This window comes from Tamandua tetradactyla, chromosome 2 (genome assembly GCF_023851605.1).
Source record: "Tamandua tetradactyla isolate mTamTet1 chromosome 2, mTamTet1.pri, whole genome shotgun sequence".
NCBI lineage: Eukaryota > Metazoa > Chordata > Mammalia > Pilosa > Myrmecophagidae > Tamandua > Tamandua tetradactyla.
In genome coordinates this window covers 181,220,555-181,233,326 of record NC_135328.1, presented here as the reverse complement: position 1 = coordinate 181,233,326, position 12,772 = coordinate 181,220,555, and the positions used below count along the sequence as shown (strand labels likewise).

At 39.1% G+C, this 12,772-nt stretch overlaps 1 protein-coding gene across 1 annotated transcript; it reads left to right on the top strand.

Annotated features, from left to right (window-relative positions):
- The first annotated feature begins 8,304 nt into the window (after window positions 1-8,304).
- On the top strand, window positions 8,305-9,252 carry LOC143663294 (olfactory receptor 2A12-like). The gene has a single exon (XM_077137008.1). It carries the CDS (start codon window positions 8,305-8,307, stop codon window positions 9,250-9,252), a length of 948 nt encoding a protein of 315 aa, XP_076993123.1.
- Window positions 9,253-12,772: the final 3,520 nt, after the last annotated feature.

Genomic DNA, 12,772 nt, shown 5'->3' with positions numbered 1-12,772 from the left:
AGTTTGAGGAGAGTTGGTACTGATTCTTTCTGGAATGTTTGATAGAATTCACATGTGAAGCCGTCTGGTCCTGGACTTTTCTTTTTAGGGAGTTTTTGAATGACTAATTCAATTTCTTTACTTGTGATTGGTTTGTTGAGGTCATCTATTTCTTCTTGAGTCAAAGTTGGTTGTTCATGTCTTTCCAGGAACCAGTCCATTTCATCTAAATTGTTGTATTTATTAGCGTAAGGTTGTTCATAGTATCCTGTTATTACCTCCTTTATTTCTGTGAGGTCAGTAGTTATGTCTCCTCTTCCATTTCTGATCTTATTTATTTGCATCCTCTCTCTTCTTCTTTTTGTCAATCTTGCTAAGGGCCCATCAATCTTATTGATTTTCTCATAGAACCAACTTCTGGTCTTATGGATTTTCTCTATTGTTTTCATGTTTTCAATTTCATTTATTTCTGCTCTAATCTTTGTTATTTCTTTCCTTTTGCTTGCTTTGGGATTAGTTTGCTGTTCTTTCTCCAATTCTTCCAAGTGGACAGTTAATTCCTGCATTTTTGCCTTTTCTTCTTTTCTGATATAGGCATTTAGGGCAATAAATTTCCCTCTTAGCACTGCCTTTGCTGCGTCCCATAGGTTTTGATATGTTGTGTTTTCATTTTCATTCACCTCGAGGCATTTACTAATTTCTCTTGTAATTTCTTCTTTGACCCACTTGTTGTTTAAGAGTGTGTTGTTGAGCCTCCACATATTTGTGAATTTTCTGGCACTCCACCTATTATTGATTTCCAACTTCATTCCTTTATGATCCGAGAAAGTGTTGTGTATGATTTCAATCTTTTTGAATTTGTTAAGACTTGCTTTGTGACCCAGCATATGGTCTATCTTTGAGAATGATCCATGAGCACTTGAGAAAAAGGTGTATCCTGCTGTTGTGGGATGTAATGTCCTATAAATGTCTGTTAAGTCTAGCTCATTTATAGTAATATTCAGATTCTCTATTTCTTTATTGATCCTCTGTCTAGATGTTCTGTCCATTGATGAGAGTGGTGAATTGAAGTCTCCAACTATTATGGTATATGTGTCTATTTCCCTTTTCAGTGTTTACAGAGTATTCCTCACGTATTTTGGGGCATTCTGGTTCGGTGCATAAATATTTATGATTGTTGTGTCTTCTTGTTTAATTGTTCCTTTTATTAGTATATAGTGTCCTTCTTTGTCTCTTTTAACTGTTTTACATTTGAAGTCTAATTTGTTGGATATTAGTATAGCCACTCCTGCTCTTTTCTGGTTGTTATTTGCATGAAATATCTTTTCCCAACCTTTCACTTTCAACCTATGTTTATCTTTGGGTCTAAGATGTGTTTCCTGTAGACAGCATATAGAAGGATCCTGTTTTTTAATCCATTCTGCCAGTCTATGTCTTTTGATTGGGGAATTCAGTCCATTAACATTTAGTGTTATTACTGTTTGGATAATATTTTCCTCTACCATTTTGCCTTTTGTATTATATATATCATATCTGACTTTCCTTCTTTCTACACTCTTCTCCATACCTCTCTCTTCTGTCTTTTCGTATCTGACTCTAGTGCTTCCTTTAGTATTTCTTGCAGAGCTGGTCTCTTGGTCACAAATTCTCTCAGTGACTTTTTGTCTGAGAATATTTTAATTTCTCCCTCATTTTTGAAGGACAATTTTGCTGGATATAGGAGTCTTGGTTGGCAGTTTTTCTCTTTTAGTAACTTAAATATATCATCCCACTGTCTTCTAGCTTCCATGGTTTCTGCTGAGAAATCTACACATAGTCTTATTGGGTTTCCCTTGTATGTGATGGATTGTTTTTCTCTTGCTGCTTTCAAGATCCTCTCTTTCTCTTTGACCTCTGACATTCTAACTAGTAAGTGTCTTGGAGAGCGCCTATTTGGGTCTATTCTCTTTGGGGTGCGCTGCACATCTTGGATCTGTAATTTTAGGTCTTTCATAAGAGTTGGGAAATTTTCAGTGATAATTTCTTCCATTAGTTTTTCTCCTCCTTTTCCCTTCTCTTCTCCTTCTGGGACACCCACAACACGTATATTTGTGTGGTTCATATTGTCCTTGAGTTCCCTGATCCCCTGTTCAAATTTTTCCATTCTTTTCCCGATAGTTTCTGTTTCTTTTTGAAGTTCAGATGTTCCATCCTCCAAATCACTAATTGTATCTTCTGTCTCTTTAAATCTATCATTGTAGGTATCCATTGTTTTTTCCATCTTTTCTACTTTATCTTTCACTTCCATAAGCTCTGTGATTTGTTTTTTCAGTTTTTCTATTTCTTCTTTTTGTTCAGCCCATGTCTTCTTCATGTCCTCCCTCAATTTATCAATTTCATTTTTGAAGAGGTTTTCCATTTCTGTTCGTATATTCAGCATTAGTTGTCTCAGCTCCTGTATCTCATTTGAACTATTGGTTTGTTCCTTTGACAGGGCCATATTTTCAATTTTCTGAGCGTGATCCATTATCTTCTGCTGGTGTCTGGGCGTTTAGTCAGATTTCCCTGGGTGTTGGACCCAACAGGTTGAAAGATTTTTCTGTGAAATTTCTTGGTTCTGTTTTTCTTATCCTTCCCAGTAGGTGGCGCTCATGGCACACGTTTGTCTGCGGGTCCCACCAGTAAAAGGTGCTGTGGGTCCTTTAACTTTGGAAAACTCTCGCCGTGGGAAAGGTTCACCAGCCGAAGCAGCTTGGAAGAGTGCCAGCCAGTCCGGGGGTCCGAACGCGGGGAGGGTCGCCAGCCGCTGCAGCCCGGGAGAGTGCACCATTCCCAGCCGGACTGAGGAGTCATGTGCTTGGAAGGGTCCCCCCAGGTCACCGTTCTCCGCAGTCTGGGGATTTCCGATCCAATTCTCTGAGTTGGTGGGGGGCCTCGCGTGGTGGGGGCACCAGCCGCCGCGGCTTGAGGGGACCGCCTGCCCAATTATGCCAGCTGGCCTGGGAAGGAGGAAGGGAGGGACTCCGGCCGCTTGCCGCCCCGCCCGGGAAAGCCCGCGCCTCTCGGTGATCTCACCGGAGCTGGTTCTCCCAGACAGTCAGCTGTTCCAGGATGGGATACGCTGTCTTTTTGATCTCTGTTGTGGCTCTGGGAGCTGTTCAGTATCGTTTCTACTCCCCTAGTAGCTGTTCTGGAGGAGGAAAGGTGAGGGTGGCAAGGCTGTCGAGGACGGTGGCGGAGGAGCCGGTGAAGGCGGAAGAGGGCACGGTGGTGGTTGGAGAGCCGCTGGAGTAGGAGGAGAAAGGGAAGGATAAGATGGCAGATGGAGTGCCTCCGGAGCATAAGGGGAAAGAGAAGGGCAAGATGGTGGCGGGAGCGCTGCCGGCGGAGAAAGAGGAAGAGGAGGGCTAGATGGCGGTGGGAGCGCTGGCGGAGAAAGAGGAAGAGGAGGGCTGGATGGCGGCGGGAGCACTGCCGGCGGAGAAAGAGGAAGAAGAGGGCTGGATGGCGGTGGGAGCGCTGCCAGCGGAGAAAGAGGAAGAGGAGAGCTAGATGGCGGCAGGAACGCTGGTGGAGAAAGAGGAAGAGGAGGGCTGGATGGTGGTGGGAGCTCCGCCAGCGGAGAAAGAGGAAAACCATGTCAATATCTTTTTAAAAATCTTTTTTTATTATGAAATATAGCATATATGCAGAGAAAAGAAAGAAAAAACAATAATTTTCAAAGTTTACTTCAACAAGAAGTAACAGAACAGATTTCAGAGTTTGTCATGTGCTACCATTCCACTATTTTGGATTATTCCCTCTAGCTCCTTCAAAACACTGCAGGCTAAAAGTAACATCAACATAGTGAGTTAGCAGTCATACTCATTTGTTAAATCCTATTTTATTTGTTAGAACTCCTCCTTCTCTTCTGATACTTCTCCCAATCTATACTGATCTTTAGGCAATGCCTGTTATGAATTTTTCATGTTGAGAAGGGATGTCAACACCAAAAGATAGAAGATGTAATTAGTTGATAATCTTGGAGAGGCTAGGAATTCTGGGTTTCAGGATTTATCTGTCCTAGGAATCTTCTGGAAGCTACAGGTTCCAGGAAATCAAGTATAGTGCATGAAACCTTAATAGAGTCTAAGTTTGAGCTCTAAGTATTCCCAATAGTCTACAGGAGTGATGTTGGCTGGGGTTTAGCAAACCATGGCAATTAGCACTATCTAACTGAAACTTGCTTAAGTATAGCCTCCAGCATAGCCTCTTGACTCTATTTGATCTCTTTTAGCTGCTGATACCTTATTTTATTACACTTCTTTTCCCTCTTTTGGTCAGGAAGATGCTGTCAATCCCATGGTGCCAGGGCCAGTCTCATCCCTGGGCATCACACTACATGTTGTCAAGGGGACTTTCACCCCTGAATGTCATGTCCCATGTAGGGAGAGGGTAATGATTTTCCTTGCAGAGTTGGGCTTAGAGAGAGAGAGGCCACATCTGAGCAACAAAGATTATATTGGAATACAAGTAACCCCTTATCTGTAATATTATTCCAAGCATTTTCTACCAATTTATGTATCTTCTGATTTTTGCTTAAGGTGCTTCTTGTTATGAAAAACAAATATCTTTGTTTTTATATAGTCAAATTTGTCATCTTTTTTCTCTTATTACAGATCTATTTTTCAGTTATAGCTAGGAAGCTTTCCCTTAGTCCAAATTTTACTTTTGCCTTGAGTAGTTTCAGTTTTTAAATGTTTAAATCGCCTATTTAAAATTTATTCTATGATCTACATTTATTTTTTTCTAAACGTCTACTCAGTCAATCAGGAACCATTCATCAGAATGTTTGCCTTTTCTTCAATGATTTTAGATAATATCTTTATCATATACTAAAATTTCCAAATATTCCTGGGTCTATTTCTGTGATTTTACTCTAGTCTATTAGTCTATTCATGTACTGTTACCACAGTTTTTAAATTGTAGAGGCATAGAACTATATTTTAAAATCTGATAGGACTAGTCCCCATTCATACTCTTTCAGTATTTTTGTAACTTTTATTTTTCATAGTGTATGGTTCAGGAGTTGAACTCAAGTCTCCCACATGGAAGGCAAGCATTCTACCACTGAACCATGTAGCTATTTTTGTATGTTTATTTTTCCATGCAAACTTCACTAAATTGTTCAGCTCCTGGTGTTTTTACTAGGATTACATTAAATTTATAAATTAATTAGGGAATAATATACATCTTGATGTTGAAAGGTCCTGTGCAAGAATAAGGAATGTTTTTCCATTTGTCCAAGTCTTCTTTTGTATATTTCAGGAGTGGTTTATAGTTTTGCTTACTTTTTGATAAGTTTATACTTAAGAATTTTTTTCTTTTTCCTTTTCTACTATATTTGTATAGAATAGTATAGGAAATATACTGTTTTCTACTATAAATGAAGTTTTCTCCTACATCACATGTTCTGATTGGTTACTACATGTGTAAATAAAGTTGTAAATTTTAATTTTAATACTATGTTCTGCTGTTGTCTCAGGCTTCCCAAACAAAGTACCAGGAACTTGGTGGTTTAAAATAACAGGTTTTTACTTAGTTCTGGAGGCGAGAAGTCTGAATCAAGGTGTCAGTAGGGCTGTGCTTCCTCTGAAGGGTCTAGGAAAGAAACCTACTTGTCTCTTCTTGTTTATGCTGGATGCTTAAACCTTTGATGTTCCTTGGCTTGTAGCTGCATTATTCCCATATCTGCTTCTGAGTCAAATTTCTTTCTTCCCTCTGAGTCTGTTAGCCTATCTCCAGATCTCTTTTTTTTTTTTTAAAGAGGCCAGTAATGGATATAGAAACCACTCTAATCCATTATGATCTGATCTTAATTATATCAGCAAAGACCTAATTTAATAAGGTCACATTCACAGGTACTGGATATTAGGCCCTAAATACATCCTTTGGAGTGTTTGACCCAATACACTCAATACATTCTCTTATTGTTTTAATTGGTTGTATCATTGATTCTTTAGAATTTTTTAGACATATTACCATATCTTCTGCAAACAGAAAAATTTACTTCCCTTTTCCCCCAGTTCTTGTGTCTCTAATTGTTTTCTCTTATCTAGTTGCACTGATGAATGCCATTAGTACAATGTTTAATAGTAGCGGAGGTAGTTGGTTTTCTTGCCTTATTCTTCATACCTATAGTGCTTCCCCATTAAGTAACATGCTGGCTTTTTAACTTTTAACTATCTGGCTTGTTAATAGTAAGTGCTTTTCTTTGACTCCCATTCATTAACTATGCAACAGTTGTCGGTGTTTTAGTACTTTCCCTTTTATTTTTCTTATCTCCTCCAATTTTAAACTTTTATTTTTTCAACTTTGTCAGAACATGTAACATTATATTCTTCTACCTGTATGCCCAATGTGCTGGTTTGAAGTTGTTAGGTACCCCTGAAAAGGTCATGTTCTTTTGATCCATTCCTGTGGGTACAAACCTGTTGTGGGTAGGATTTTTGGTTAGGTTATTCCAGTTGAGATGTGACCATTCCATTCAAGGTTTGTCTTAATCCTTTCTACTGGAGTTCTTTATGAGAGGATAAAGGATGGAAAAACCTGAGAGAACTTAAAGAGAAAAGCCCCAGAGAAGCTAAGAGACAAGGACATACCTACAGAAGCTGAGGACACCACAGGAATCAGAAGCTGAAAGCAGTGAAACCCAGGAGAAAAAGACCAGCAGATGCTGGCCATGTGCCTTCCCATGGGACTGAGATGTCCCAGATGCTGGCAGCCTCTCTTCAGAGTCCAGGTATCATGCTGTTGATGCCTTAGTTTGGACATTTTCATGGCTTAAGAACTGTAAATTCTAAGTTAATGAAAACTCTTTGTAAAAGCCAACCAATTTCTGATATATTGCATTTTGACAGCTTTGCCAAACTGAAATACCCACCTTGTTTTAGTGTTATTTATACAATTAAATGTAATAAATACACAGCATCCAAATAAGATTTTGGAAAATGGCAAGTCTTGGAACTGAGAGGAAAACAGGTGCCAAATTCTTCAAGAAATTAAGGGGAATCAAGTAGGAGATTATCTGATGGAAAATATAAGAAGAGGTGAAGAAGAAGAGTTGAATGTCGTATGTCTCTTCTCCTCTATGGCCCTAGGACTTTTGGTCGAACATAATAAATGGGAAGCTAATGTGGATCTGGCAAGATAGTGAGAGTCATGTAGATGGACATGCCTATTGATGAGGCCTGAAAAATGCATTCTTTGATATTTGCATCTGTAAAGTGTTTAGAAGAAATAATTGAATTGGAGTATTTAGATATTCTTTTTGAGTGCTAGTTAATTTCAGTTGGGAGGAGTTGACTATTGTGTCATATTAGAAATTCTGAAGACACCTCAAGGCTTTGTAGGTAACAGAGATATGTTAGCAATGTCTTTGTGTGAAGGGGAAAGACATATAGCCATTTGTTTTGACACATAAAGACAAATGGTACTAAAAAGTTTCCATCTGTATGATATTTAGGGGTTGGAGCTGTGGTTGGTGTAAATGGATTGTTGCTGTATATATAAATAGTCAGTTTGTATACTGTGGTGAGGGTGGGGAGGTTGCATATGAGCTTTTAACTTTTAATTACTGTTTTCATGTAGTATGTAGATGCTTCACATACAATGTATCTACTTCTCATAAATCCCTAAGTGACGGTGTTTTAGTTTGCCAGGCTCCTATGGCAAATACCACAGAATGGTTTGGCTTAAGAACAGGCATTTATTGTCTCACGGTTTTGGAGGCTAGAAGTCTGAAATCATAGAATCAGCAAGACCATGCCTTCTCCCAAAAGTATATAGACCCCTGGTGTTGACTTGCCTCTATCCTAGGTGTTTTCTGGTTTGTATCTCTACCTCCCATCACATAGCAATGTCTTTGATTGCCTCCTGTGCCTGCTGTTCTGGTTTCTGCTAACTTCAGGCTTCTGGCTCCTTTGGTGCTCTGTAAATTTCATCTCTTCATAAGGAATCCCATTGTACAGATTAAGATCAACCTTCATTCAGTTTGGCGACACCTAAATAGGGTTGTAAAAGAGCCCATTTACAAATGAGTTCACACCCACAGGAATGTTAAGATTAAGAACATGTCTTTGTTGGAGGTACATAATTAAAACAACCACTGGTGGGTATTATTAGCCACAGTTTACAAATGAGAACACTGAGGATCAGAAAAGTTAAGTAACTTGCTTAAGATTACACAGTAGATGAGTAGGAAGGCCAAAATTAAAATCCTAGCCAGTTTCCAGAGCTGACATTCTTGTCAGACTATCATACTTTAATGAAATTTATATGACTGTGACTCTCTTTATAGGCTTCATCATGCAGACACTTCCAGAACAAAATCAAAGCTGGGTTTCTGAATTTATCCTCCTTGGATTCTCCAATGACCCAACGTCCAATGGGATTCTCTTCATTGTTTTCCTTCTCCTCTACCTGACCTCAATTTTGGGAAATGGGCTCATTATCATTCTGATCTCCCTGGACTCACATCTCCATACTCCCATGTACTTCTTCCTCTGTATTCTCTCCCTGCTGGACTTGGGTTATGTCACGACCACTATACCCCAAATGCTGGTACACCTTCTTACTCCCTCCAAGAACATCTCCTTTGCTGGCTGTTGGCTGCAGATGTATGTGTTTGGTGCCCTGGGCCTGACTGAGGGCATTTTCTTTTCAGTCATGGCCTATGACCGGTATGTGGCCATTTGCTACCCACTGCGTTATACTGTTATCCTTACCTGGGACCTGTGTATGAGGTTGGCAGCTGGTACCTGTGCTTGTGGTTTCTTCTTGTCTCTGATCCATACCTTCTTCACCATGGGGCTGCCCTATTGTGGGCCCAACATCATCAACCACTACTTCTGTGAAGGCCCCTCAGTTCGGAGCTTGGCTTGCATGGATACCCACCTCATTGAGATCGTGGACCTGGTCATCACTGTCTTCGTGATTGTTGTCCCACTTTCCCTCATCGTGGTCTCCTACATACACATTGCCTTGGCCATTCTCAAGATCAAGTCCACCCAGGCCCGTTGCAAGGCCTTCTCCACCTGTGCTTCTCACCTGACTGTGGTCACATTCTTCTATGCTCCATCCACCTACATCTACATGAGACCAAACTCCAGCTACTCCTCTGAGCATGACAAGCAGATTTCACTCTTTTATAATGTCTTCACGGCTCTGCTTAACCCTGTGGTCTACAGTCTGAGGAACAAGGACATCAAGGTGGCTTTTTTCAAGGTGATGGGGCGTGGAAGGGTAGTCTGGTGAACTAGGAACAAAGGGAGGAATGGGGCAGAATGCCTACTGCATTTAGATGTATTTAATCAACATTGTGCATTTGAAACAACATAGTACTTCATCAATAGAACAAATATAGTGCATGGAAACAACATGGCTGTCTTTATTTTGCTGCAATAACAAACAACTCCACAATTTCTCTGGCTTACAACAGTAAACTTTCATTTATAGCTCATGTTCCACATTACTTGTAAGTTGCCTGTGATGTTCCTCAGTGACAGATCAAAGTTGAAGAGTAGCCCATATCTGAAGCATGCCATACTTGTAAGAGGGAAAAGAACAATGGCCAAAGAAAATTATGATCCTTAAAGCTTCTGCTTAGAAATGACACATTTGTCTTTGCTCGCATCGCATTGTCAAAACAAGTCACATAGGACTTACGACAATGGGTCATTAAACATTCCCTTCTCAGGGACAACAATACAAGTGACATGGCAATTGTTAGGGCTGTAAAATTCATACATAGGGAAGGCAGCAAATTATGGAGATAATGATAAAATCTACCACAATGACACAGGAACCAATAGAGTATATGTTAAGAACATGAAACAAGTTAATGTAAATGACATAGAACATGGAAAGACCATAGGGCCAAGGAGATTTAGGCAATTAAAATGGCACATGTAAATGATAAATATCTTTGCCAATACTGATAATTAAACCAGGGGTGTATGGAATCAATATAGTCCATGGATCTGTCTTGGTACATGGAATGAATGTGGTGTACTCAGCACTGGAAAGGACACAGGACTTGACATAAAGTGACTTGGGTTCTAGTTCCAACCTTGTGAACTTGCTGAGGAATTCTGGCAAATTTATTCCTCTCTCTGGATGTCACTTTACTCATCTATAAAAATAACACCAAATTTAATGATCTCTAAGACTTCTTATGTCTCTGAAATTTTCTGCCACGGTAGGCAAAGTGGGTACAGTACATGAAAGTGAAATGCAATAAGTTGTTGACAATATTTGACGACTAAGAAAACCATTGAACAGAAGTCGTTTCTATATGTACATCCCATTAAAACCATAGTGGGCAGCACATATAGCAGTGATTCTTGCCTTTTCAAGAGACCAGATGACATATAGACTCTCTAAGACTCCTGGCACGGACACCCATCTTAATTCCAGGTCTCCTTGGTGATCCAGAGGTCTTAGGGTGAGCCAATTCAGTTCTAGCTTTCTTGACCATCCATTATGGTCCAGATACTATCATTTACTGTGGAGAGATAAGTGAAGAAATCTACAGTCATGAAATTATAATACCACAACCTCGGTGCTGTGATTTGTGCAACAATTAACAACAGCCTTAGGGTCAGTGAATTGGGGAATGCCATGGAAAAAGCACAGGTTTTGGAGTCAGAGTACCTTTATTGCAATTCACATTCAGCCACCTACATCCCCTGCAAATCTGGTCAAATCTCTTCGCATTGCTGAGATTCAGATTTCTCAAATGTAAAACATATTTATAGGTACCTTCCCTGCAGATATGTTTGAGTTTTAAAAGAGATATATATGTGAAGTTGCCAGGACAGTGTCTAGTAAGTGGAGCTTAGTGGATTGGGAGGTAATAGAAGATGTATGAGCCATTAGGCAGACACCTGCTATCATACTTATGTCCATATCACCAGTGCCTGGGGCACTCAGACCCTTCTGTATCTAAGCATTATCACAACGTAAGACCTCTGGTCCAACAGATAAGATGTCCTCCCTGTTCTCTGCATACCTCAGCTCATTCATTTCTCCTTCCTCACCTTTGCTTCAGGGGTTCTTTCTGCTAAAATTCCCTTTCCTTCGCTGCCCCAACATTATAACATTTCTTCAATTGATTCTTCCAACCATATATTTTTACAAGCAGGCTGTGGTACCAGGTACTGGAGATATGAGTTTTAAAAGAGATACATACATGAAGTGGCTAGGACAGTGTCTAGTAAGTGGGAGCTTAGTGAATTGGGAGGTAATGGAAGATGGGTCCTATAAGTTGAAACTAAAGTCATAAAGATTGATGGCAGGAGTTGGAATGGAGAGGAACAATTGGCCAAATGTTAATGTGTTTGATGAATGAGAGGAATTGATTAGGAAGTTAGTGGAAAACAGTGGTGATGAGTGACAGAAGGTAGCAGAGCCAAGAATTTGCAGAAGAGATGGGGGAATAGAGTTCTAGCAGGAATAATAAGGATTAAGGAAGGTACCTGCACTACTATCCAACTTGAGAATATAAATACTCCACATTAGAGAGCTCCAGGGTATTGGGTAACCTCAGGGAGAATCACAGATTAGAACCAGTTATGTCAAATGGAAAGGAAAACATTCAAAAAAGAAGTTGAAGGTATTTGAAAGGGTATTGCTGATTATCATTCTGGAGTTGAGATCATAAAGAGAGAGAAAACTGAGGAAGGGTAGCAAGAATGGAGGGTTGTAACAACAGGGGATAAAGTGATTAATGAGGAATGGGAGTGTGGGGTAATGAATGACCAGAGATTTCTGAACTTTTGGTTGGATAAAGATTTTATATTTACTACTTAGGTGCAAATTTAGATATGGTGGCCTGGTCCTGAAGCATTTACTCAGTTATTTCACAGGGCTGGACAGGGCAAAGGATTTGGGTGTACAGGTAGAGCTGTACCAATAAGCTGCAGACACTGGTATGACAAAGGTCCATGGAGCAGCTCCAGACTAGAAAGTGAAGCATTCTATGTACCGTTGGTTTTACTATCGATAATATGTTAAATTTATAAAATAAGTTGGGAGGTGTTTAATCTTTTAGCCTTTTCTGAAAAAATTTGTATAAAATTGATGTATCTTCCTTAAATTGTGTTGAGGCATTTGTGCCTGGAGTTTTCTTGGTGAGAAAGTTTTTTTAAATTACAGATTTAATTTAGTTTCTAATTATAAGACTATTTAAACATTTTTCTTTTTTCTCAGTAACTTGTATTTTTCTAGGAATCTGTCCATTTAATCAAGATGTTCAAATTTATGTATTTTAAAATATCTAAAAGATCTGCAATGATATCTTATTTTTCCTTATTAATAGCAGTTATTTCTTTTTCTTCCTTTTCCTTCATTAGTCTTCTAAGGAGTTTAACAATTGTATTAGTTCTTTGGCTTTGTGGATCCTTCCTATTGTATGTCTGTTTTTACTTTATAATTTTCTTTTCTTCATTCTTTGCTTTCATTGTTTTTTTTTCCTAGTTTCTTGAGATGGATGCTTAGTTGATAAATTTTCAATCATTCTTTAAAAATAGGTATATTTAAAACCATGAATTGTCTCCAGATACTGCTTTAGTGCTGCATCCCACAAATTTTGATTTATAAAATTTTTGCTACCACCTTATATTCACTTGCACTGTGATTTTGACCAATGGGTAACTTAGAAATTTTTTCTGACATGTATTTCTTAATTTTTAAATGCATAAGTATTTTCTAGTTTTTTTTTTTAATCGATTTCTGGACTAAATGTAATGTGGTAAGACAGAAAAGTTAACTTGAT